This window comes from Marmota monax, unplaced genomic scaffold (assembly GCF_021218885.2).
Source record: "Marmota monax isolate L192 unplaced genomic scaffold, Marmota_monax_Labrador192_F-V1.1 WCK01_AAM20220418_F8-fsc00061, whole genome shotgun sequence".
Taxonomy (NCBI): domain Eukaryota; kingdom Metazoa; phylum Chordata; class Mammalia; order Rodentia; family Sciuridae; genus Marmota; species Marmota monax.
Window position 1 is genome coordinate 1,637,408 of NW_026695230.1, and position 23,780 is coordinate 1,661,187.

General features: G+C 32.7%; 1 protein-coding gene across 4 annotated transcripts in view; it reads right to left on the bottom strand.

Moving 5' to 3' along the window:
• Nucleotides 1-1,878: 1,878 nt before the first annotated feature.
• Luzp2 (leucine zipper protein 2) overlaps nt 1,879-23,780 on the bottom strand; it is a 510,973-nt gene continuing 489,071 nt past the window's right edge. For 2 of the 4 annotated variants that reach the window (XM_058577022.1, XM_058577023.1), the window contains 2 exons: nt 10,866-10,943; nt 1,881-10,176 (listed from right to left, as the gene is read on the bottom strand). In XM_058577022.1, coding sequence (XP_058433005.1) covers nt 10,072-10,176; nt 10,866-10,943 — 183 coding nt within the window. In that variant the 3' untranslated portion in view covers nt 1,881-10,071. Of the gene's footprint in view, nt 10,177-10,865; nt 10,944-23,780 lie in introns of all 4 variants that reach the window. The other 2 variants (XM_058577025.1, XM_058577024.1) reach the window with 2 other exon arrangements.

Here is a 23,780-nt window from a genome sequence, read left to right on the forward strand (position 1 = left end):
GAATAAACACAGGAGAGAGAAATTACATGATTTTAGAATATTGGCAATATTGATTGAATAAACAAAGAGTCACTTTGAGGTAGGGGGAGAAAAAGAACAGTTAGTATAGGTAATAAATATTTGGGTCTGATTGGGAAGATGGGGGCTGATTAGAAAGGACAAGACATAAAAAGCTAACACCTCAGGACATTTCTTCCTCATCTACCTATTGACAAGATGACCTGTCTCCAGGGATTGTTCCTCCCTACAAGTAGTTGTTAATGAATGAATGCCTCCTGGGCTGATCCCTTCCTTTCCCACCCCATCACTCCATCTTTGGCCCACCTTTTGGCCACTAACCATGCACATAGGATATGGGGAGGAGAGACCATGAGAACAAAGAAAATCTAAAAAGTATAAAAGGGAGAGGACACCCCCACTTCCTTGGATACCAGCTCTGGATCCCCTTATTCCTCCTGGGAGAAGTCTGTCTCTGTTCTGTCCCTTAAACAAAACTTGCTTTCTACCCTCACCTTGGTGTTTTCTCAGGAGTTCAATCTTCACATCTGGGGAAATGGGACTAGGCCCATCACTGTATCAACTTGATGCCTCCACACAGGGATTTTATTTTATTTTATTTTATTGGCATTTTTAAAATTTGTTTTAATTAGTTACACATGACAGTACAATGATATTGACATATCATACATTTGGATCAGATGGGGTATAATTTCTAATTTTTCTGAGTGTACAGGTATTAAAAGTGTGATTGTAAGATCAGGCAGCAGCGACCAAAAGAAGGCAGATTTTAAAAGGCTACTGAATGAGACTTTATTGAGATTTCACTCCTGAGTGGGACCCTCAGACCTACAGAGTGGGTCTAAGGATAGCACCAGGGGCTCACCTGAACTGGAGTTTTTATTGGGCTTAGGGCAGGAAGGGAGGGCTGGGGACAGAAAGAGGAGTTTTTAGAGTCCCTTGTCCTACTGGGGTTGGTTGGGGAAGCTGTATAAGATCCAGGATTGGCCAAGAGACCCCGCTGATTGACAGGCAGTTCTGTCAGTGCCTGATTGGTGTTTCTTTCGCACATGCAGGTTGCTTGGTGCTTTGTTCCTCAGTCACGTCCATCAAACTAACAGTGATAATCAGATCTTAATTAATTTACCTTAAGAAATTTGAACTCACCATAAGCATATGTAGACAAATTCCCGCATTTTCTTCAGGTAATAAAAGATAGCGTTTCTTTGGAAATGAGACAAATCATACCTTCTGCTCACTGATATATACACCCCCCCCTCCCACACACACATACAGAGAAAGAGAGAGAGAGAGAGAGAGAGAGAGATACTGAACATGGGCTCAAATCCACATGCATAATAATTTTTTTATCGGGGATTTTTTGAGGCATTTATGTATGCATAGTACCTATAAAACAGATACAGCTAGCATTTTATTATTGGTTATTTCCAAAAGTGTGTGTGTGTTTATATAAATATTTTTTTAAAATAATTATTTTGCAGATATTGTTTACAGTATGCCTGATTTATATAGTATAATATATATTTAATATTTATCTTCAGGTTATCTAGGAAAAGAAAATTATAAAAAGCACACCAGATCTTCAGTCAAAGTCAATTATTCTTGGCAGTTGCACCATAGAGTGTTCAGTATTTTAATTCTGCATGTTTTAGGCATATATTTGGTTGTGTTTATCCCAAATTTGTAATAAAACACAATAAAAAACTGAAGACAAAATCTTAGCAAACTATTTTTTTTTCATAAACAGACATAGTTGTTTGAAAGTATATTGAATTACAATGTAGTTAATATCTGGAAACTTCTATGGTAAATTTCTTTCATAAGAACATTCTTCTATTACCATTTGAGATAAATGAAATAAATTGCCCCCTTTCCTTGATCTTCATGATTACATTCAGTATTTTACCAGAGCACTTTTGTTTTCATCTGATTCAATTACTTCATTTCCTCAAATGAACAATGATAACAAAAATGTTTTGGTTATTATCAGGATAAATTATAAAATCTCTTTCAGGCTCCATACACACAGATTCATGTTGACAGAAATCTCTGCTTTAGGGTATCTGTAGAAAAGCTCCACATTTAAATCTAAAGTCTAGATTTTACCGAAATTGAATGAGCTGACACAAAAAAGTACAGGAGCTAAGCCTGTGTCCTTCCAAATAGTGTTGGTTTTCTGCATCAAATGACTGATTTGGTTTGCAAATATAGTATATCCATTCTTATATCCTTGATTATATAGTGTGTTCATTGTGACACTAGTGCACATATATGTGTATGGGAAAATATTTAAAATTATCGGGTTTCAGTTAATAGATGATAGGCCAATGAAAAAACAAATGGTTCCAGAAACAGCTGATATTTATTTATAGACTCCAAAATCTAAAACTATTACATACCTAAAACTGATATGAAATGGTAATGAAAGGGCTATGATAGACATTTCAGATTAATATTGTAGAGAAATATCTGTACTAACTTTTCAGTCAAAAAAAATTCTATCATAGGCAGAATGAGTATCTGGGCAGAATGGTATTATGTGTATCTCTCTGAAGTTTTATGCTTTCCCAAACCACAGATACCCTTGTGTTCCTTTACTCATTACACTGAATTCATACAAATAGTCTGCTTAGTTTACTTCCAGGGAAATAAAATATGTGAAACTGGAGTACCTTTCTACAATGTACAGTTAATTTCATCAAGTTGCTGATGACTTACTTTACTTTTTTTGAACACACCTAGCTGATTCCCAGTTCTCCTCACACAGATAACATTTATTATCTCTTCACATCTTTTCAAACTTATTAATTTGGCTAATAGTCATTAAAAATTCTATATCATTTAGGAGTTACAAATGATTGGAAACACATCTAATAAATAATTCAATTTATTCATGCTTTATTTAATTCAACAGGATCTATTTCAAGAATCAAAATAACAAATTTAAAATGTGCTTTATGAAAAACATATCTATTAGTATTATCCTGCTCCTCTTCATGTTGCTTCTCTTTCTCTGTGTGAAAATCACCTAAGATAAGCCATCCTTAGAAGTTTTCATAATCAAAGTATCAACATTTTGTTCATGTGGGGAACATGACCATTTCAGTATGTGAACTCTACCAAGTAAACACTCTGATTTTCACTCAAGACATTATCTCAAGAAGAGGCATGAAGGGAGATTTTGGATTTCTAGCCCAAACAAATTTTACTTTGGGAACAGGTATCAGGAGATGTGATGGGGTTCAACATGATATTTGCTGAGCAGAAGTCGTCACTTTGCTGTCATAAATAAGCTGCCAATTTGACAGGCATCCTTCTGTATTCTGCTATTTGCCCTGAAATTGCACTGGGTCCAACTGCTGAAGGTCTGTCTCTAGACTTGCTTTGCATGGGCACCTCATCATGAAAAAAAGTGTTAAAGATAAGCCATAGACAGGACATCACCCATAACAAACTGTGTTCTCCTGTTCTCATTCTTATAAAGACACATCCAGGGGATAAGCTCACTCCACAATTAGCTGCTGAGGTTAAGTTCTTCCAGAAGCTTCAAATAGTATCACTTTTCAGAGAAATAAAATGTCTTACATTATATGTCCTTCCCAAGTAGCCATTGCATTTACATGGCTTGTAGTGAAATGGTGCTCTCACAAGAATCAAGGGACTTAGGAAGGTGGAATTACTAAGGATGAAAGGGAAATCCAGGGGAACACATGGCACACTACCAGTGGCTCAGGAGGCTGAGGCAGGACAATTGCTAATTCAAAGACAATCTCAGCAAAAGTGAGGTGTTAAGCTACTCATTGAGACCCTGTTTCTAAATAAAATACAAAATAGGACTGGGGATGTTGCTCAGTGGTTGAGTGCCCTGAGTTCAATTCCCGGTAACCCTCCAAAAAAAGAAAAAAAAATCCATTCATATCACATTTGCTTGCATTCTGGTTCAAATATTCTAACTATTCCATGGATAACTTTGTTTATTAATTTTAATGCCTGACACACTTCTATGGAAGAAACTGGCATTTCAGTGTCCTTTATGGCTAAGAAACCCAGATACTGTAGTTTACAGGGAACAGACTACAGTGTTGATTCTTTAGTGTAATGCTTTTAGATTTTGCACAACATTAATTCATAATCATCTGGTCATTTGAATTCAAGTTCTCACTTTAAAATATTATTAGTGTCTGAAAATATTATAAAACTTCATTTTTTAAAGTTCTGTACGTTTGTGTAGAATATTATAGTTTTATTAATCTTAGCTGAACATCATTTTATCCATGAAGGATACACATAGCCAATATACATTCAGAAACCCTTCTTCTTACCCTGAGTTTTCACCTGTGCCTTTTTCTTCCTTCATCCAAGAGAATAGACAGGTAGGTAGATAGATAGATATTGTAGTAGGCAAGCATTGATTTGGGAGTTTCCCACATTAGTCATTGTATCCCTACACACTGTATGTTCTGTTAGAGCAGGTCCCCATTATTTTCAGGACAGACTGTTTGTTGAGATGGTTAAGCACATGGGTTCCAGGAACTTATCTCCAGTTCCACATCCCACCTCTTCCTCTTTCTAGTATGTGATTTTATTTTAAATATTTTTCTATCTTAATTTCTTCCTGTTTGAAAAACATGATAACTATAATATCTTATATCAATGATTTCTAAAAGTATTGAAGCAATGCAATTGTAAGTTATATATTTAATTGATAGTATTCGTTATTGTTGCTGTTAAAATTGGATCTTTAACAAGGAGAATAGCAGCCACATTTTGAGATGTCAAAAATAAATTCTTGAATAACTGATCACCTCATTGACTAAAAGAGCAAATGGGAAGAGGGGATCACAGAGGTCATCTTAATCTGTCATTTTCAGATCACTCTGATCTTGGACTCCTTTCTTTTAATCAATATACATATGATTTTAATGGATCTTTCTCCATTAAAATCATATGTATATTGTGCCCAGGATTTGTGACATACACCTGTAATCCTTGGAAGGTTGAGGCAGGATGATCACAAGATCCAGGCCATCCTTAGCAATTTAGCAAGACCCTCAGCAACTTAGTAAGACCCGTTTTCAAATAAAAATCAGAAATGGCCGAGGAAGTAGCTCAGTGGTAAAGCATCCCTGAGTTCAAACTCCAGTACCCCAAAAAAGAGGAACATATTCCTGTTTTCAATGGCACCTTTCTATATGCCTATGATATTTAGGAGGAGGAGGAGGAGGAGATGATGATTGTGAAACTCTAAAAACTACATGCAATAAAAGTATAAATTCTCTAGTTGAAAATGAGCAACATGGAATCCAGGGTCCAATCCTCTTAAATCTCCTTTACCTCCTCAACAGTTCTTGAATTGCTTTTACTAAAGGATTAGGTCTCCAAAGAATGTATAGAAAAATTTTGGTTCAACTCATTAAAACCTAAAAGATTCATGTGCTAGTCTAAAATAAGAGCTGGGTGTGGTGGTGTATGTGTGTAATCTCAGTGACACAGGAGGCTGAGGGAGGAGAATGGCAAGTTTGAGGTCAGCCTTTACAAATTAGGGAAATCCTGTCTCAAAATAAAAATTAAAAAGAGCCGGAGATGTAAGTCAGTGGTAAAGCACCCTGGGTTTACAGCCTAGTACCACAAAAAAAGAAAAAAAAATTGGGCACTTGTGTATGTGCAAGGGCGTGTCAGAGCTGCATGCCTATTAATGATTCAGAGCCCATATGATATACAGGCATATACTTTTTAGTGATATTTTGGTCAACAGAATCCTTATGATACAGTGTTCTCATAAATTATAATGTAGCTGAAAATTTTCTATTGATTATAATTTTGACTATACATTTTCTCTGTTTAGATGAGCAAATACCATTGAGGGATAATTGCCTACAGTATAATGGCATGATGTACAGGTTTGTAGCTGAGGAGCAACAGGCTGTATAGAGAGCTTAAGAATGTATGTGGTAGGCTATCCCATCTACATTTTTGTATATTCACTGAGACATTCACAACAATGAATTTATCTAATGGTGCATTTTGTAGAACATGTTCCTGTTTTCCATGGCATATTTCTATATGCCTATGATATTCAGGCATACTGTAATTAATCCAGGAGTGCTGTATTCTGCTTTGCCTGAAGTCAAGGTATACTAGTCTCACAGAGAAACCTTTCAGAGAGAAAAGTAAAAGAAGTTTAGTCTGTGAACAAAACAAAACAAAGATGCACGTAAAACATTTATTTTCTTTTTCTGAAACCATCGCTCATTCTGTTTTCATAATAGAATGTGATTCTTTGCCATTTCCTTTGCTTCTTCTTATGCTGCTTCAGAATCTGAATTATTAATTCAACAAATATTTGACAGCCTTCTAGAAGGAAGTTAGTTCTAAGATCTTGAGATCTAATTGTGAGTTCATGGGTATGTAAGTTAGCTGGATATATCCATTCCAGAATGCATAGTTATATCAACACATCGCATTTTGCTCCTTGAATATATGCAATAATTATTCAGCAATTAAAACTAACATTCAATGAAAAAAGACAAAGTTTCTGCCATCATGGATTTCTACTTTTAAAAACTCACTAAATAAAATAAAATATTTCTGGGGCATTGTCAAAGAGATTGAAGAAATTTCCAAGGTGACATTTCAAAAAAGTTCTTAGATTGTGATACACAGAAGCAAATACTATTTTTAGTGCTAACATTTGTTTTTTCGGTTAGCTTATGTAGGATGTTATATAGTCTTGGTAACAAACTTTTATTGAACAAGAATATGCCCTTTTCAGCACCTTTTATTCTTCACCATGTGGCCATTAATATTATATAACACAATTCAGATGGACACATCACTTGGGGAGATTGTACGATTTCCTTACTCTCTAGGTTTGGCCAGTTCATGCTACTCTATGGTATCAGTTATTATTTTAGTCTCTCAGGCCATTAGTGCTAATCACAGTACCTTTTGCTATAAAAATAAAATATTCCATTATAGCAAAGTTCACAAATATATTTTTAGTCCTGCAATTCACATTGTCCATCAAAACAGTAAATGTCTCCTTCGTATATTATTGTCTTAGACTTGTAGTTGAGTATATAGTATGAAAGAGAATTGTAATGAAGCCACAGTATAATACTAAATATTTGCTTGGACTTAAAAAATGTTAGCCTCTTATTATATTCAGTATTCTGATATTTGAGATTACACAGAAAACTACATCCAAATGAGTGTCTGAAATCATTCACTTCTCTTCAGAACAGGTTGTCATTGGAGAGATACATTCAGCATTCATTTAGGTCTTGTAAATTTTAGGCACTAGTTTAATTTACATAGTTAATGCACATAATAGGAAGGACAAAGTCCAAAACAAGTTTCTAACTTAGAAATGAGCACATAGTATTTGATTAGTATTTTAAAATTTACAGAATACATCAAAATAACTAGAGAGAAATCAAATTTATGTTAGTTTGGTAATACCTATATCAAAACAAGTTATTCCATTGGACAATATTTTTTTTCTATAGGAATCAGTCCATATTCTGTAAGATATAAGTAGTTTTTCATTGTTTATGATTACAGATACATAATCCAATTATATTATCAATAGTCAACGTTTCAGGTAATATTTCTTCCATATGAAGATAGTTAGAATCTAAATTGTAATTCCTCAAAACACCATCTGTTTATATAATTGGCAATTAATATTGATAATTATTAATGAAGCCTATTTTATAAACAAAACCACACATGTCAGTAAAACATTTTAAGCCTCTCTGGTCCTATTTTAAAGCAATTAAAGGACTAAGATAAACGAAATCCGTTAATTAAAGTACAGTTATGGATCATATTAACAAGCACCCCCCTACTTAACCATTAAAATAAATTCCCAGAATATTTCTTTAAAATACTTATAGAAATCTCATGATACCAGTTTTTTTTTGAGGGGAGGGAGAGAAGGGGTTGAATTTATGCAATAAATATAGCATGATAAACCCTGCAGAATGCGTAAGGCTGTGTATTTTTAATGTACATTATAATGATTCAAAGCCCATTTGATCAAGGCAGTAATTAAGAAGAGCAAATGTATTACATTGTCACATACTAGAATAGTGATTCAGAACACAGAAAAAATAATCAATTAAATATGAAACTGCTCATACTTCATTAATAATAAGACAAATTCTTATTTTCCAATGTTGTCTCTCATAACAACTTTAGATGTCTCAAAACATTCTAAGTTAAGAAAACTGGTGATCAATGTTTCATAGAACCCATAGGGACTAGGACAAAAGTTTAGGACAAGAGGATGGGTGACAGAGTAGTTCTAATTTAAAGCTAAATTATCTCCTTTCCTTTTGTAAAAGGGGATGGATAGGACACCTGGATGCAGTGGGAAAATTATAAGCAACCAGAGTCTGGAGACTAGTACCCCACTCCCTTGTAGAACAAAATGATCTTTTTTGCCTTTCTTTCTTTCTTGTTTATCTTTTTTCTTTTTCTTTTTTTTTTTTTTTGAATTTGAATTGAGTCAACAGGAATTTCTGACCTGATTCTTTTATTTTATCTTAGTTGCTTCAGCTGAAAATTGTATGGATCATTTAAAATATTATTTCTCTTTCTTTTCTGATTAGGCTGTTATATGCAAAATATTGATAAAGGATACTGAGCTATTTTGCAAGTAGAATTGCTACATAACTATAGAAAAACATTTCTTTTACTACTAGTGATATTTTTAAATTCTCCAAATCACTACATTTCTTCAAATATGCCATTGTGCTCAAATTAACACCATTCTATCTTAGAGTAAGTACATCTACTGATTACAAATTAAATTTTCATTTAATATGTTTTTATAAACTTCCATATAAGAAAGTCCAAATGTATTCATTTTTGCTTTAGAGATTCATTTTATAAAATCTGTGGTTTTGTATGCTTTCTGAATTTATAAAATGTGTCTGTTACTCCATTAATTTGAGTCTGCAAGTTTGATGCTCCATTGATTCTACCAGATTATTATTCAAGTGTCAATTCCCTTTGATTCTGAGCTTTTTTCAGATTTGAATGCAGCTATTTAATACTGACATCCACATGTAGAAACCTAGTTTGGAGGATTAAAACATAACAGTGATTACTTTCAATAATACATTAATTTAAAAAATATGAGTCTGTTTTTATTTTGTGTGTCTACATAGCTATTTTACTTTCTTTAAATACCCATTTTTAAATATATAATGTCTTCTTGCTTATTCTATTTTAGAACCTTCCTCCTATTCTATATTCCACTATCCAAATTCATATCAAAATTTGTGCTGCTCATTTCAAATAGCTGGATTTCTAGCATGGAATAATTCTAGTAGAGAGAAACATATCTATTAACATGTGTCTACAAAATGTAAAAGAAAAAGAGAATGTGTCAGAAATTTGGCTATTCATTCAAATATTTTGTCGACATGATGCAAAACATATTTAATAACTTCTGTTACCTGTATACATCCTTGACAAAATTGCCTTGGCATTTTTTACATAAAATAATTATTATTAGTTCAAAAGAATAAGGATAGCAATAACCGCAATGACATGAAGAATGTATTCAGGTAGAGAAAATTCCAATCTTGGGTAAAGTGACCCCAGTTTGCTAGTATAGACTGAAATCTTTATAATATGATTGTGATTTGAATTTTCAGAATACTGAAGACCCACAACAGTTAATTATCCTCCAGTTGATTTCAACAACTTGATCATAAAACAACTAGTATCAGATATGCAAATGAATAAAAATAATTAAAAGTTATGTTGCATTTTAGTTCAAAACAGGACAATTTATACTGGGCAATTTGGTGATGACATTGAAACACTTATGATTAGAAATCCTCTTCCAGTATAGGTTATTGCTCAAGGATCATAATCAGCTTGGAAACTTTCAGACTACGTGGAGATTACTTTATAAAGTTACATAAAATTGTGAAAAAAATGCATGCTTTAGAAATTCAGTATTTCCATCAAGCTTGTTGTCTAAAAAGAGTATGAATACAAGAGCAAATGGATGTTTTTAACACAGTTTCTTGGTATTTACAGTATTTTCTCTTCTCTTGCCGCCATCCCTTCAAAGCTGGTTAATTGTTTCTCTGGAGCCTTTTTCACTTCACATTCAGAACACAGAGGCATTTGCAATTTCTGTCAAATAACATAGAAACACAATTAGAAGAATCAAAATAAAACCATTTTCAGGTAAAAATATAAAATCCTAAAGGATGGTAATGAAAATCCATATCTAAATCAACACCTGACTTCCAATAACTGCTTTCAGAAAATTTTGATTGTACCATTCACGTCTGACCAATCTAACCCTAATAAAACTTAAGATTGCTATAATGGAATATTTTTGGTTACTTATAAAGCAATACAGAAGAGAATTCAGAATGAAGCCTTTGAGTTGTGTTGATGGTGTTTTTTTTTTTTTTTCTTTTTGGCAGGGGGAGGTGGGATAGGTACCCCTTTCCACCTTGCTTTCCCAAATCTTCTTTATTCTTTTTCATCCCATAGGAAGTTTATTTTGCATGTATTTTGTACTCTGTTCACACACACACACACGTATATATACATATATACATTTTGTATGTACATATACATATTTTTGGTTGTGGCATGGGTGAAGTTGAGGGAGAGCTCCTTCACTGTGAATCTTATGAGAATCTTTAGTGGAAAGCACGGCCCCACACAGGTCCAATGGCCCTTGTTGAAGGAACTCTCTAGTACTAGTCAGTACCACCCTGTCTCCAGCTAAAGCAAACACACTGATTGCAATGGATCCAAGAAGTACTTCCCAACATAATCAAAATAAAACAGACCAAGAAAGCACATACCTGTGGGACAGGCTCTGAATCTGCAGTTGCATTTCTTGGGGGACTGTCCTTGTGTTTTGTTAAACAGGTTCTGCCCTCCTATAAAAGTGGCAAATAAAAATAGGTCAATTTAGTTAAATTAAACAAAGAAAAGTAGGAGCCAAACTCTTTTGAAAAATTCCCTTAAGTTCCCATCACTTTGATGAACACTGAAAGGGAAGCTAGGGACAAAATCAGTACAACGTTGAGTGGGACTTTCAATGACAGATCAAGTTTTCATGGTCAGTTTTGAGATCTCAGCAGTGCTTATGGAAATCAGCTGCTACAAAGAAGTTCAATTCTAATAGAAATTTTGTTTCCTTTTTTTTGAAAGTTAAAAATAAGGGAAGAATTATAGAACTACTATATTTGTGATGCGTGTGGACTCAAGAATTTAAAAATGTCAATAACCACTGTTCTGTAGGAATAACAATATTGCAAGCCAGGAAGCAAGTTAAATGATACTATCATCAATAAGTCTCTCAAAAAGTCTTCAGTATCATTACAAAATATATTATTTTTATATCTTAAATTTTATTAACCAATGAACTTCATTTTACTATTATTATCATCAATTATGTTGGCAATCAAAAATATTCCATTTCAGCTTCATTTTTGGTGCCACCTACTCAAACTCAGATTTTCTTTTCACCATCACTATTAAGTATACACAAACACAAAACTTTTTGTCAAATCAATATTTTCTTTGCCTAATTTCCCAATAGTACTTTCAGTAAGTATCCTTTTCTTTAATTCTTATTGCTATAACCTAAAATAGAATTCCAACTCATAGAAAGAGACAAAAAGTGCTATTTGTATGAGAGATTTTATGATTAAGCACAACAAGGTTGTGTTTAAACCCATTGACTAAGAAGTACATGATTTCCCAATGCTCAAATTCTTAAATTTACTATTACTACTTTTGTGGCCTTGGACAAAGTATTCCCTTTTTCTCAATATTTCAGTATTCAATATATATTTCATTATTTATTTTTTCCATTGAGGAACTGTTTGCTCCTAAGTATTCACAGGAATTAAATTTAAAAATTTAGGGCATTTATCTCAGTGCACCTAAACCTACTAAGATTTCAGTACATTGTCTATAACATTAATGATGAAAATTATTAACATAAGGAGGCAACTAATGTCCAGAAGCTCTCTTTGCTCATCCTTTAATAAGGATGTACTAAATCATAACAGTGTTCTGGGTAGAATAGCAAGCAACATATACACACATACACACACACATTACATGACACAAACACCAATACTGCAAAAATATTTGTCTCCCTCAAGCATCTTTGCCATATTATGTGGCAAATATCTTGGTCTTAGGTATTTTAGAAATAATTCAGCAACTGAATTATGGGATTTGGGGGAGTTAAAACATTTCTTTACTATGCCTGTTACTTTCATACAGAGGAAGACATTGATTTAGAGTCTAAGCAGGGCAGTGGTTATGATTATGATTTTAAATGCTAACACAAATATATCTTCCAACACTTGATTATAATGAAATATCTTCAAAAGAACTATATGGAAAATCGTCAAAAGTTTGAATAGTTAAGATAAACACACTATTCATATTTCTTGAGAAATTCCACATGGATAATGAAGTGAAGAAAGGTAACAAAGTTAATCATACAGGAGATTTAAATTAAACTACTAATTATAAAATGGTATCTATATGGTAGAGAATTTTATGCACATCACCTATGTAAATGTCAACAAGATTCTGTTTTAAAGATGAATGGTACTTTAGACTTTATGAGGAAGTAATAATTATAGAATATGCTCATTTTCTCTTGAAGATATTGACAAAATTGGGAGAGAAACAATATAAGAGAGGATTTAGTATGTATATTGAAAATATATTTTCTGGTAAAAAGAATATGTACTTTTTAGCTGGGTGTGGTTGTTCACACCTGCGATTCCAGAGCCGGGAAGACCTCAAGTTTCAAAACCAGCCTCAGCAAGGACCTAAGCAACTTAGCAAGACCCTGTCTCAAAATTAAATAAATAAAAATAAAAAAATAATGAATAAAAGGACTGGGGATATGGCTCCACTGAATTGTATACCCAGTACCCAAAAAAGAAAAAGAGAGAGAGAGAGAGAGAGAGAGAGAGAGAGAGAGAGAGAGAGAGAGAGAAAAGATATGCATTTTGTAAACAGGGTTGGGGGGCATCAGAGGTACAATCAGTCAAGACTTCATAATCTTTAAAATACACAAAATCACAGAAATAATGTATGTATCATTGTGAGATATTTGAGGATAAATTGAGATCAAGTATATCAAGTTCCTAAGCAGTGAGAGGAGCAGGCTTTGCATTCAGAAAACTTAATAATGAGTTCACTCATTCACTTGTTCACTATTGGACATGGGGGCTGTAACTCAACTGCTTTTGGCCTAGGGATCATGTTCCCTATTTATTCATAGGGGAAAAAAATAGAAATTATGGGTTGTTCACAGATTTTAAATAAGAAGGAATTGGGAATAAAATATCTGACACATTTTAAATATATAATAAATCAATCATATCTATAGTTAATATAGCAGAGTACTTGATATTATATATTTAATAAAAGGCAATTGTAATGATTTATGATATTGAACACTGATATGTAGAATTATGCTAACATTAATAAATAATCATTAAAATGGTAAAATATCTTGTTTCTAAATGAAGAAATAAAAACCATACATGTTCTATCAGCAGTATATATGAATATAGAGTTCTCTGTCTACTAACAATCCTTCTGTCTGTATATCTCTTTTATAATGATAGTATGGAAATAAATTAATATAGTTTGGAATTAATTTAATAAAATTAACACATTATTTTAAATATTTTCATGGTATGGCATATTTTCATTTTGGATATTTTGTCTTCAGAGGAAATAATTTGTTATTGAAAGAAAATGAAAATAAAAGAACTTTGCACACAAAAGTAATCATTATGGGATTGTATATAATATAAAAGAAAGAATACAAAATGATGATTGTATAAAATAGTGGTTGTATATAAGTAGGAGAATTGAATAATGGTGAAAAAATGGATAAATAATTTATAGCTGTGAAGAGAATGTTCTTTAAAGATACTTACATAAAATATATTTAATCTGAAAACACGTGATAGAAAATTATACAGACAATATCACAATAATGCAAAGCTAGTACACTGAAAATAGATTTTCATAACATTGTAAATGTCTAAGCAAACAAAAAAGTTAGGGATGGCAAAACATAAAACTTCACTGTTGTACTTTGACATTTGTATCATTTTCAAAATAATATGCAATTATTTTTTTTCTCTGCCTCTCTGATCCTACATGTAACTATCTATTTCTATGTGTATCTCAATCTATCTCTCCATCCTTCCTTTGATTTCCTCCCCACTTGCCTTTTATTCAGATCTTTTCCTATTTTCTATCTTCTCTTTCTTTCTTTCATTCTCCCCCCCATTCTTATGGATATAACTCATGTGTCTCTTTATATTAAGTATTACTATCTATGCAAGGATTATCTGTTTTCACTTGGCCAATAGGTCAATGCACAGTTTTGTGAAAATGTGAAGTGTAAATTAGAAAAGTGCCTCTCTAAGCTCAACCTTCTTTATCAATTTGAACCTCATTTATTTCTTGTGCAGAAAAAAAAATTCAGATGTAATTTTCCCTCACGCATGTATAATTAAACAATATTATTTCACTTGGGGAAGAACAGACAGAGATGTAATGGGGTATAGTGAATGATGGATTGGTTACAAAAAATAACTATTTTTGTCTTAAAAGAAACGAAGTTTTGTTAATTATTTGGGGAATTTTATAAAATGGTACAATTAAATGCTAGCACAGGCCTTCAAAACACTTTCATGATCTCAATTAGGTAAAAATTCAACCTGATTATTAAAGTACCCAGGTCTTGAAATTAAAGTAATAAAATATGCAGACTGATCAGGAAAGCATGTACAACTTCAGCTGCTTCAATATTCAGCTCACCTACTCAATTATGTAGGAGACCTAGGGAGGAGTACAGTTGCATTTATAAATTATGAACTGGGAAAAAATGAAATGGGCCTAGCCATGAACACATCTTTATTAAAGTGATTAAAAATACTCTCTCTCTCACACACACACACACATTTTCAGCAACAACATGAAAAAAAATTAGTTTTCTTCTGAGATTTGTCAATGAACTAACATCTGAAAAATGTTGGCTTATGACCACAAAGCAATTTAGGTAACAAAAAAACTATGTAGATGATACAAGTCCTGCTAATTACTTACTTATATGCATAAGAAAAACCAGGTGATCACAATGTTTGGTGGAGGGGTCTATAATACTGTGGTATACTGATAATTATCAGAATTCTCATTGTGATAGGGAGAGAATAGGCTCTGAAGTCACACATGAATGAATTTGAGACCCATCCTGGTCTTCTACTATTTGGGATAATGTGGACATGCTGATGAACACTGAGGTTTCTAGTCATTAGCATTATTAAGTTTAAATTTTGATATTAGAGAAGATAAATCAATCAAAATCCAGACTACTATATTTCAGAAAGGGCAGTATTTTAATATGAAGAACATTTAAAAGAATTGATATCAAAAGAAATTATATTTAAAGAGGGCGGTTAATGGAAAGTCCATTAATATGTAGTTATTTGGATCTTTGTTTCATTTAAATTTGTCTATAATTGTCACATTGAAAATTTCACAGGACAGGACAGTACTTGATGGTGGAATGTTGATTGAAAATAGCAATTTAATCTCATTTATACTCTCACTTGTGAAATGAAGCTAATGTTGTATATATTGCCAAAGTGTTGACATCACAATTGTGTGAGATAATAGAAGTAACATGGCAATGTGAACAAAGTTAGGAGGTAGCTGTTTCCACCTTAGAATTCTGGTATTTGTACACACTTCAAAATATATATGTTGAAATTCTAAACCAAAAGGGGGTAGAATTAGGAGAGCAGAGATATTGGGGCGGGGCGGGGCGGGGCGGTGATTAGGTCATCAGAATACCCGCCTCAAATGTGGGATTTTTTTCTCTTGTAAAAATGTTTCCAGAGAGATCCCTCACTGCTTCTGTCCTGAGGTTTCAGTGAGATAGCGGCAATTACAAGGAAATGGTCCCTCACCGGAACATGAAATCCACCAGCACTTTGATGTAGGAATTTCCATCCTCCAAACCTGTGAGAAATAAGTTTCTACTCTTTAAAAGCCACTCTGTTGATGGTATTTTGTTATAGCAGCCCCAATGGATTAAGACAATTTTTTTTTCTTTGTTTTGGTCCTGGGGAATGAACCTGAGGCACTCAACCAGCAAGTCATCTAGTTGTACATGATATAGAATTACGCTGGTCATGTAATCATATATGCACATAGGTTAATAATGTCCAATTCATTCTACTATCTTTCCTACCCACATATCCCTTCCCCTCCCTTCACTCTCCTCTGTCTAATGCAAAGTACCTTTATTCTTCCCAGATCATTTTATTTTTCATTTTGAGACAGGGTCTCACTCTGTTTCTTAGGGATGCCTAAATTGCTGAGGCTGGCTTTGAACTTGTGATTCCCCTTCCTCAGCCTGCCTAGATGCTGGGATTAAATAATTGCATCACTGTGCCTGGCCCAGACATTTTTTTTTTTTACCCCCAATAGCTGTGTAAACTTATTTCAATTTACTGAAGTTGTAAATTCCTTAATTGTGAGGTCAACAAAATAACAACGACTTCAACAGGTTATTAGAAGAATTGGATTCAATAAAAAATATATATAATAATTCCTAATGGAATATTCTGCACTTCTCGAGTGCTCAATTTAATTTAATTTACATTTTTCCTCTTCTTTTAGCAGCTTTACTTCAATCAAAATTCCTGTTCTTAATAAATACTTAAGTTCTATGGGATTCAGTCACTTTAATTTTACTATTCTGATATCAATATACTGATTAGTTGTTATAGAATCTTGACATTGTCAAAAGATTTAACATCTCTTTTTTCCTTCTAGGTCTGTGGTTCTTGTTCTCTCCTTTTCTGTTTATGATTAATAAGGAAAGATAAAAATATTATTAATCATCCTTAACTTTAAAGGATTCTTTCTTTTTTTCTTATCTTTTTTTTTTTCCTCTTCAGCAAAATCATTAGATCAGTCCATATTATCTACTTAGGCACTAAAACACTTGTGAAGAGATACATTGTAAGTCATGCATATATTTGAGTTCTATGCAAACTCTCCATTGGAAAATTATTTATGAAAATAAAGTTACATATTCAGAATAACCTTTTCAAAAGATCACAATAATTGAATCAACTATCAACAGAATGCTTATAGTAGAGAAGAGACTCTTGATCTTCATGTACTTTTAATTTTATTCCTATTCTCAGAAATAACAAATAAATCTTTAAGAATTAAAGCAAAAGGAATCATTTATAGAGACTCATAGTCAAGTATTTTAGTTTGTACCTCAGGCCCTGACAATTGTTCTAATTTTGTTATTAGTATTAAACACTTAGTTGTACTGCACAGGAGAGATTAATTACTTTTCTTATGAACTTTCTCTAAAACATTAAGTAACTCAGAATAATTTATGCAAATATAACAGCTGGGTAACCTGAAGTTACACCAACAAAAAATCTATGACAGATATAAAAGTGATTCATTCTCCATATTTAATTGAGATGGGACAAACTAGAGGCTAATAACTACTATGTTCAGACCACTACAAATGAAACCAGAATGCAATTAAATGTGTTACTCAGAAACAAATGAATTTTGGCTAAATTTTTCTTTGGTGCCACCTTTGTACACAAAATTGATTTGTCGTATTTATTGCAGAACTATATGTATGAACACATACTTTCTTCAGTACTAGGGATTGAAACCAGGGACACTTGCCACTGAGCCAAATCCCCAATCCTTTCATCCCTCCCTTCCTGCCCCTTCTCTCTCTCTTTCTTTCATTTTGAGACAGGATCTCCATAAGTTGCCCAGGCTGATATCAAACTTGCAATCTCTTGCCTCAGCTTCCCCAGTTGATGGTATTACAGAGATGTGGCACTGTGTCCAGCATAACACAGTATTTTAGAAGACAAAGAATTAGAAAATTCAAAACAAATATGCTGAAAACAGGTGAGAATTCTCTATTCAGCTGCTAGAGAGGACAGCAGTAGTTTTAGGCTGTAAGGAAGGCATGGTCTAATATCCATGTCCCTAAAGCAGCTGCCTCCAGGCATATAATATTCCTTCTCTAACCCTTAATTTACAATACAAAGGTTACTATATTGTCATTCTTTAATTCAAACTGAGAACCTTATACAGATGACTAAAATGCAAGGTGAACTGAAATGAAGGACAAATGCATTTATCATCCAAATATTATGGGAATCCAGATGAGGAAGCAGGAGATAGGCAAGGTCAGAACATAATTAGTTAGATTAAGTATTGTTATTCCACAGTGTTGTTTAGCCAGTGTTTTTATAATAAATATCAGCATGCTGTTTGCAATATTTTACTTAACAAATGGATATTGTAACCAGTATTAAAGCTTTTATGCTGCTTCTAGAAAGAATTTACAACTGAGTTTTTTTTTTCTGCTTGTTTAAATTAAGTTGCTTATAGGAGGATAAACATGAAGATTTATATCCAATGGGAAAAGCATACATTGAAGACCTTTGGAAACTATTTACCATTTTTGCATTACCCACAGGCATGCCTGCTCCTTCTTGAAATACCACAGTACCATAATAAAGAATGCTTCCTAGTAAATCAACCTCTTCATATGGTATAAGGCCCAGAATGTCAATGTTGTATTGTCTCTTACCCCAATTATAACAGCACATAGTTTTGCTAAAATGTTCAGTTTAACCACATACAGGCTAACAACTCATCAAATGTCACACAATCAGTGTGGCCTAAATCAGGAAACAAGAATATCTTAAATCTCTGCCAAAATTGTTTTACCATGAAAGAATTTGCATCATTTGCCGCAATGCAGCTCTAGGGTTTATTTTCCTCACATTTTCTTCTCTCCTTTCCCTAGACAATGCTGTACTGTTTAATAGACTCCCTTTGCTCAGAGATTCCAAAGCAGGCATAATGGCATGAAGCTGAGCAAGCTCTCCCAGTACTAAACATAAGCCATTGTTGTTTTGCATTTTCTTAGCACATTAAGAAAAAATTAATGCTTGCTATTTATAGGAATCACAAACATTGCAAAATGCACTCACATTGAGCCTTAACTCTGAATCCCTAGTGAAAATTAAAATAAAATGCTCATTGTCTCTAAATCTCAATAAGCTAATAAACAATATGAAGAACATTTGCAAGCTGCAGGAAAATGGGATAGAGTAGGTACATCTTTAGCTTTCTCAATGTGATCCAATGTTACCATTTAAGCAAAACAGGTTTTAAAATAATTTAAATATACCCCAGACTGATGGTTCAATGTAGTGTTAAGCTTTAGCAAGCAATTTTAACTTTATTTTTCTACTAAAAAAAGAATTAAGGAATCCAGAAGACATTTTCCTAAGTCACCCTAGTTGGCTTGCAGAGAGCATAGGCAAGAAGTGGAACAAACCCTCAAAGGTATCTGTGAAAAATACAAAGTACAGTGATCCATTTTCAGAATATAGGATTTAGCCTTAAATGTAACATGGGGAATGTAGGAAAAGCAGCTGGAGTGTAAATATAGCAGAATGGTAAGTTACAAGCAGTTAACTCACACAATAGCACCATATTCTATGGATGTGGCAGATCCAAAGTCCGTTCACCTAAACAGCCCCTTGACAAACACAAAGGGGAGGAAAAGGTTTGGCCTAACCAAGAAAGAAATCTCCCTGTTAAGAAATAGTAACTTAGGTAAATTAAAGTAAAAATTTTATATGTGTCAAAATGCATTCATATCAAGAAGACATTCCTGACACATGAAAACAAGGGGAAGTGAGAACAACTAAGGTACATTTCTTTAAATAACCCAGTAGGAGACAGTAAAAACCTGACAACATTCAGGAAGACTGTAAAGACTACAATACTCAACCAATGAGGAACTTTGAACACTAGGGGATACAAAGCTGATTAAATGCATCAAGACCATCGCTTTCCCGGTATCTTTTCTCTCTTAGTCCCTTCTCTGTGTTTGGACAGGTGAGCATGCTTCTCACAGTATCCAAGATTAAGCATTATCTCTAATTTTAAGTTTGGATCTTTTGCCATAGAATATTGTGAGACTTTATATATCAAAATTGTAACTTTTTCTTAGAATAAATTAATATGAACATCTATGTTCTCGAATATAAAATATTTAACATATTATATAAAATTAGAACAAAACTGCAAGAACTCAACATCAGAGTTTTACAGAGTGTTTAGCATGAAACATTGACAGAAGAAAAATACACTGGAAAATCTACTGAAGAATAATAGGTGGAAGTAGAACCTGATTATAAGCAAGTTAACTGACCAACCTGGTGATTCTTAGCCATCTTTTGAAAACCATTGGTCTACATTATGTTGATAATGAATCTGATTAACAAATTCACTTAGACCAGAGTGGCAAGTTAGGAAATAGCAAATTAGCATTCAAATCTATGTCTCTCCTATGCTCTTCAATCTCAGGTATAATCAATTAAATTCAAAATGCAAGGACTCAGTACCAGCTCTCAGTGAGGTGGCTCAGGATCACAGAATGTTGGAATGGAAAGGGATACTAACATGATTGCTTTTTTTCTCCATCCTAATGTTTCATTTGTTTGACCCTGTTTCATGATGGTTCTTTTTCATTAATCTAACATATGGTAGTGCCTCCTACAATTGTTTATTCTATTTCTGGCACTTATTCATTAAGAGTTTATTTTAATCCATTCATCTGTTGATAGACAGTAACTTGGCTAGTGTGAATTGTATAGCTATAATCATGTGTATGCATGTATTGCTACAGTATGCTGACTTTAGTACAAATACCTAAGAGTAGTAAAGCTGGACCATATGAGTGTTCCATATATAATCATTTCTTAGGAAACTTCATACTGATTTACACAATGATTGATTTAAATATTATTTTTTCTTTAGATGTTTTTAACAGCTGTATATAGTATTGCTCTCTAATTTAGCATTTAATGAAGCTATTCCATATTTTAAATTATAGTTTTTAAAGTTTTCTTCTGCAAATTTTCAAGTTCGTTCAGTGAATAAGTTAATTGAAATATTTAGTTAAAAAGCTATACATCCCTGCTGAAAAACATTTTTAAAAACATCTAAGTAAATGCAGAGACATCACATGTTTATGGATTGGAAGAATCAACATATTGTTAAGATGACATTTCTTCAGAAATTGTTGCAGTCCCTATGGAAATTAAACTCTGATTCATTTAATTGACACCTGATCCTACCATTTACATGGGAATGCAACAGACTCAGAATAGCTAATATCATCTTGAAGAGGAAGAGCAAAGTCCAAGTACTCTAAATTCCCAGATTCAAAATTTCCTGTAAAGCTACAATGATCAAGAGAGTGTGGTACTGGCAAAAGGATAGACAAAAATTCAGGAAACAAAATTGAAAGCTTAAAAATACGCATTTGTCGCCAATTGTAGAAAAAAGTGCTGGAACAGTTCAATAAAGAAAGGATATTCTTTACCACTAATTTGTAAAGTTTAGGACAACTGAATACCAAAAGACAAATAATGAAAGTAGAAACTTACCATATCCTCAAAAAAAAATCATTTGGGATAGATCACAAACTTCAATGAAGGAATAAAGTTATAAGAAATCATACAAAAGAAAACTTTCTGTTCTTGGAGAAAATATTTCGTTTTTCTTTTTGATAAATTCTCATCAGAATCTACTTTTCAACATAGTCTGACATCAACAAATGGTGATAAAGATGTGGAGAAACTGGAACTCTTGCACATTTTTAACAGGAATGTGAAAGGTGCAGCCACATTGGAAAAAGTTTGTTTAAAAGGTAAGCATGACTTTACAATAAAACCCAGTTATTCCCCTTATAGGCATTTACCCCATGGAAATTGAAACATATGACCCCACAGAGATATTTATGTGAATTTTCATAACATTATTATTCAGAATAACCACAAAGTTAAACAATCCAAAAGGTACAAAATAGTAAATGGATTAAAAACAAAAAGAGAAATATAATCATATGATAAAATCCTGTTCAACAATAAAAAAGATTTAACTATTGATACATTCTACAGCATGTCTGAACTAAAACTCATTATACTAGGTGTACGAAGTCAGATGAAAAAGATTACATTTCATGTATGATCGATTCACATAAAATTTATGGAAAAGAGGAAATGTATGCTTATGGAGACTAAGTTTGTGGTTGAATAAGACTGTAAAAAAAATGCAGTAGAATCTTAGGAAGATGGAAATGTTTCAACACTAGATTGTGGTAGTGGCTGGACAATGGAGTAAATGCAAAGAGTCACTAAAATATTCACTTAAAATGGGTTGAAAGTGTGGTGTTCAAATTTCATCTCAATAAAGTTGTTTACATAAAGCTATCAAGTTTTTCACAAATAATTTATTCTATTTTCCCCTTTCATTCATTCAAAGCATTGAGAGAGCATCACTCTCTTCTGTGCAGATGTACAAATGTTAACTTAAAATATCTGTATCTCCCTCTTTGTTATATTATCTGAGAAGAGTGATGCAACTGTTCAGTCAATCAAACTTTGAGGGTTCATATTAACCTTTATCAATATCTTCTACTCAATCTGAGTTTAATGGATCTTTATTTTTGCTCCTCCCTTTTTTTTTGTTTTCAATCTTTTCTGTTATTACCTTCATTAAGTACTTATTTTAACTTACTTGTATTATTTTTAAAAGTTCTGAATTAAAATTAAAATTCTTTGAAAAAACTTTTTTAAAAAGGAAATAGGAATAAAAGTGGTAACCATTAATTTTGTCAATTAAGGTTATTAAGATTAAAATGAAGACACACTATCACCTACTTTATTTTCTTGTATAAAACTGAGAAGCACTGATTCAATTTCTGATTGAAGAAAAGTCATAAGAAGGCATATGCCAATATTTTATAATATATACAAGATTTACAGAATATAAATGAGGAAAATGAGCCAAGAATGTATTTTGTGCCTTTTTATTTTTCTTAAATGAAGGAATGTTCTGCTTTCTTGGTCATTTGAAACGTGCAATGAAGCAATCCAAAGGTCAAACTTAAATTTCTCTCTTTGTATAGTGTCAGGTTGGTTGACGATATTTTTATATTGACATATTGAAGTTGAAATGATATATTTCACAATCCTTAACAAAATTCAGAATATTCTAGGTGAATTCCGACAAGTTCAGGGACAATAGCTTTAACCAATCCAAATACTCCCACTTTTCTTTCTGTAAATTGTAAGAAGTCAATAGATTTTAATTCAACACTGGGGAATCATAAAAATAAACTATAGGGTTCTCAATGCTTTAGATTAATCATAACCTAGACTCTGTAGTTTAGAGTGGTCACTGTCCACCAGCTTTCTCTATAAAGTCTAGCAATGAATAAAATTGTACTCCAGTTTATTGATCAATAACACAGAGATACATAAGTACAAATATGTATATACACACATATATTATATATGCATATATGGATATTGAAGGTGATTATATAATAAATGAAGGTTTCAACTAGGATAAATTCACTATACCCTTTTCAAGCTGATACCAAAATTGTTCATCGTCAACATTACAAAAACTCAACAGAAGTTTTCTTCTTTAAAATGCAAATAAAGGGTAATAGAAGTAAAAAAAAGTTAGCAATGTATGATAACTACAGAGATTACGTTTTTTCAAATGCAAAGTGCTTCAAATTATGGATCATAATCCTCAGGATAAACTGGATTGGAATAGAGTTG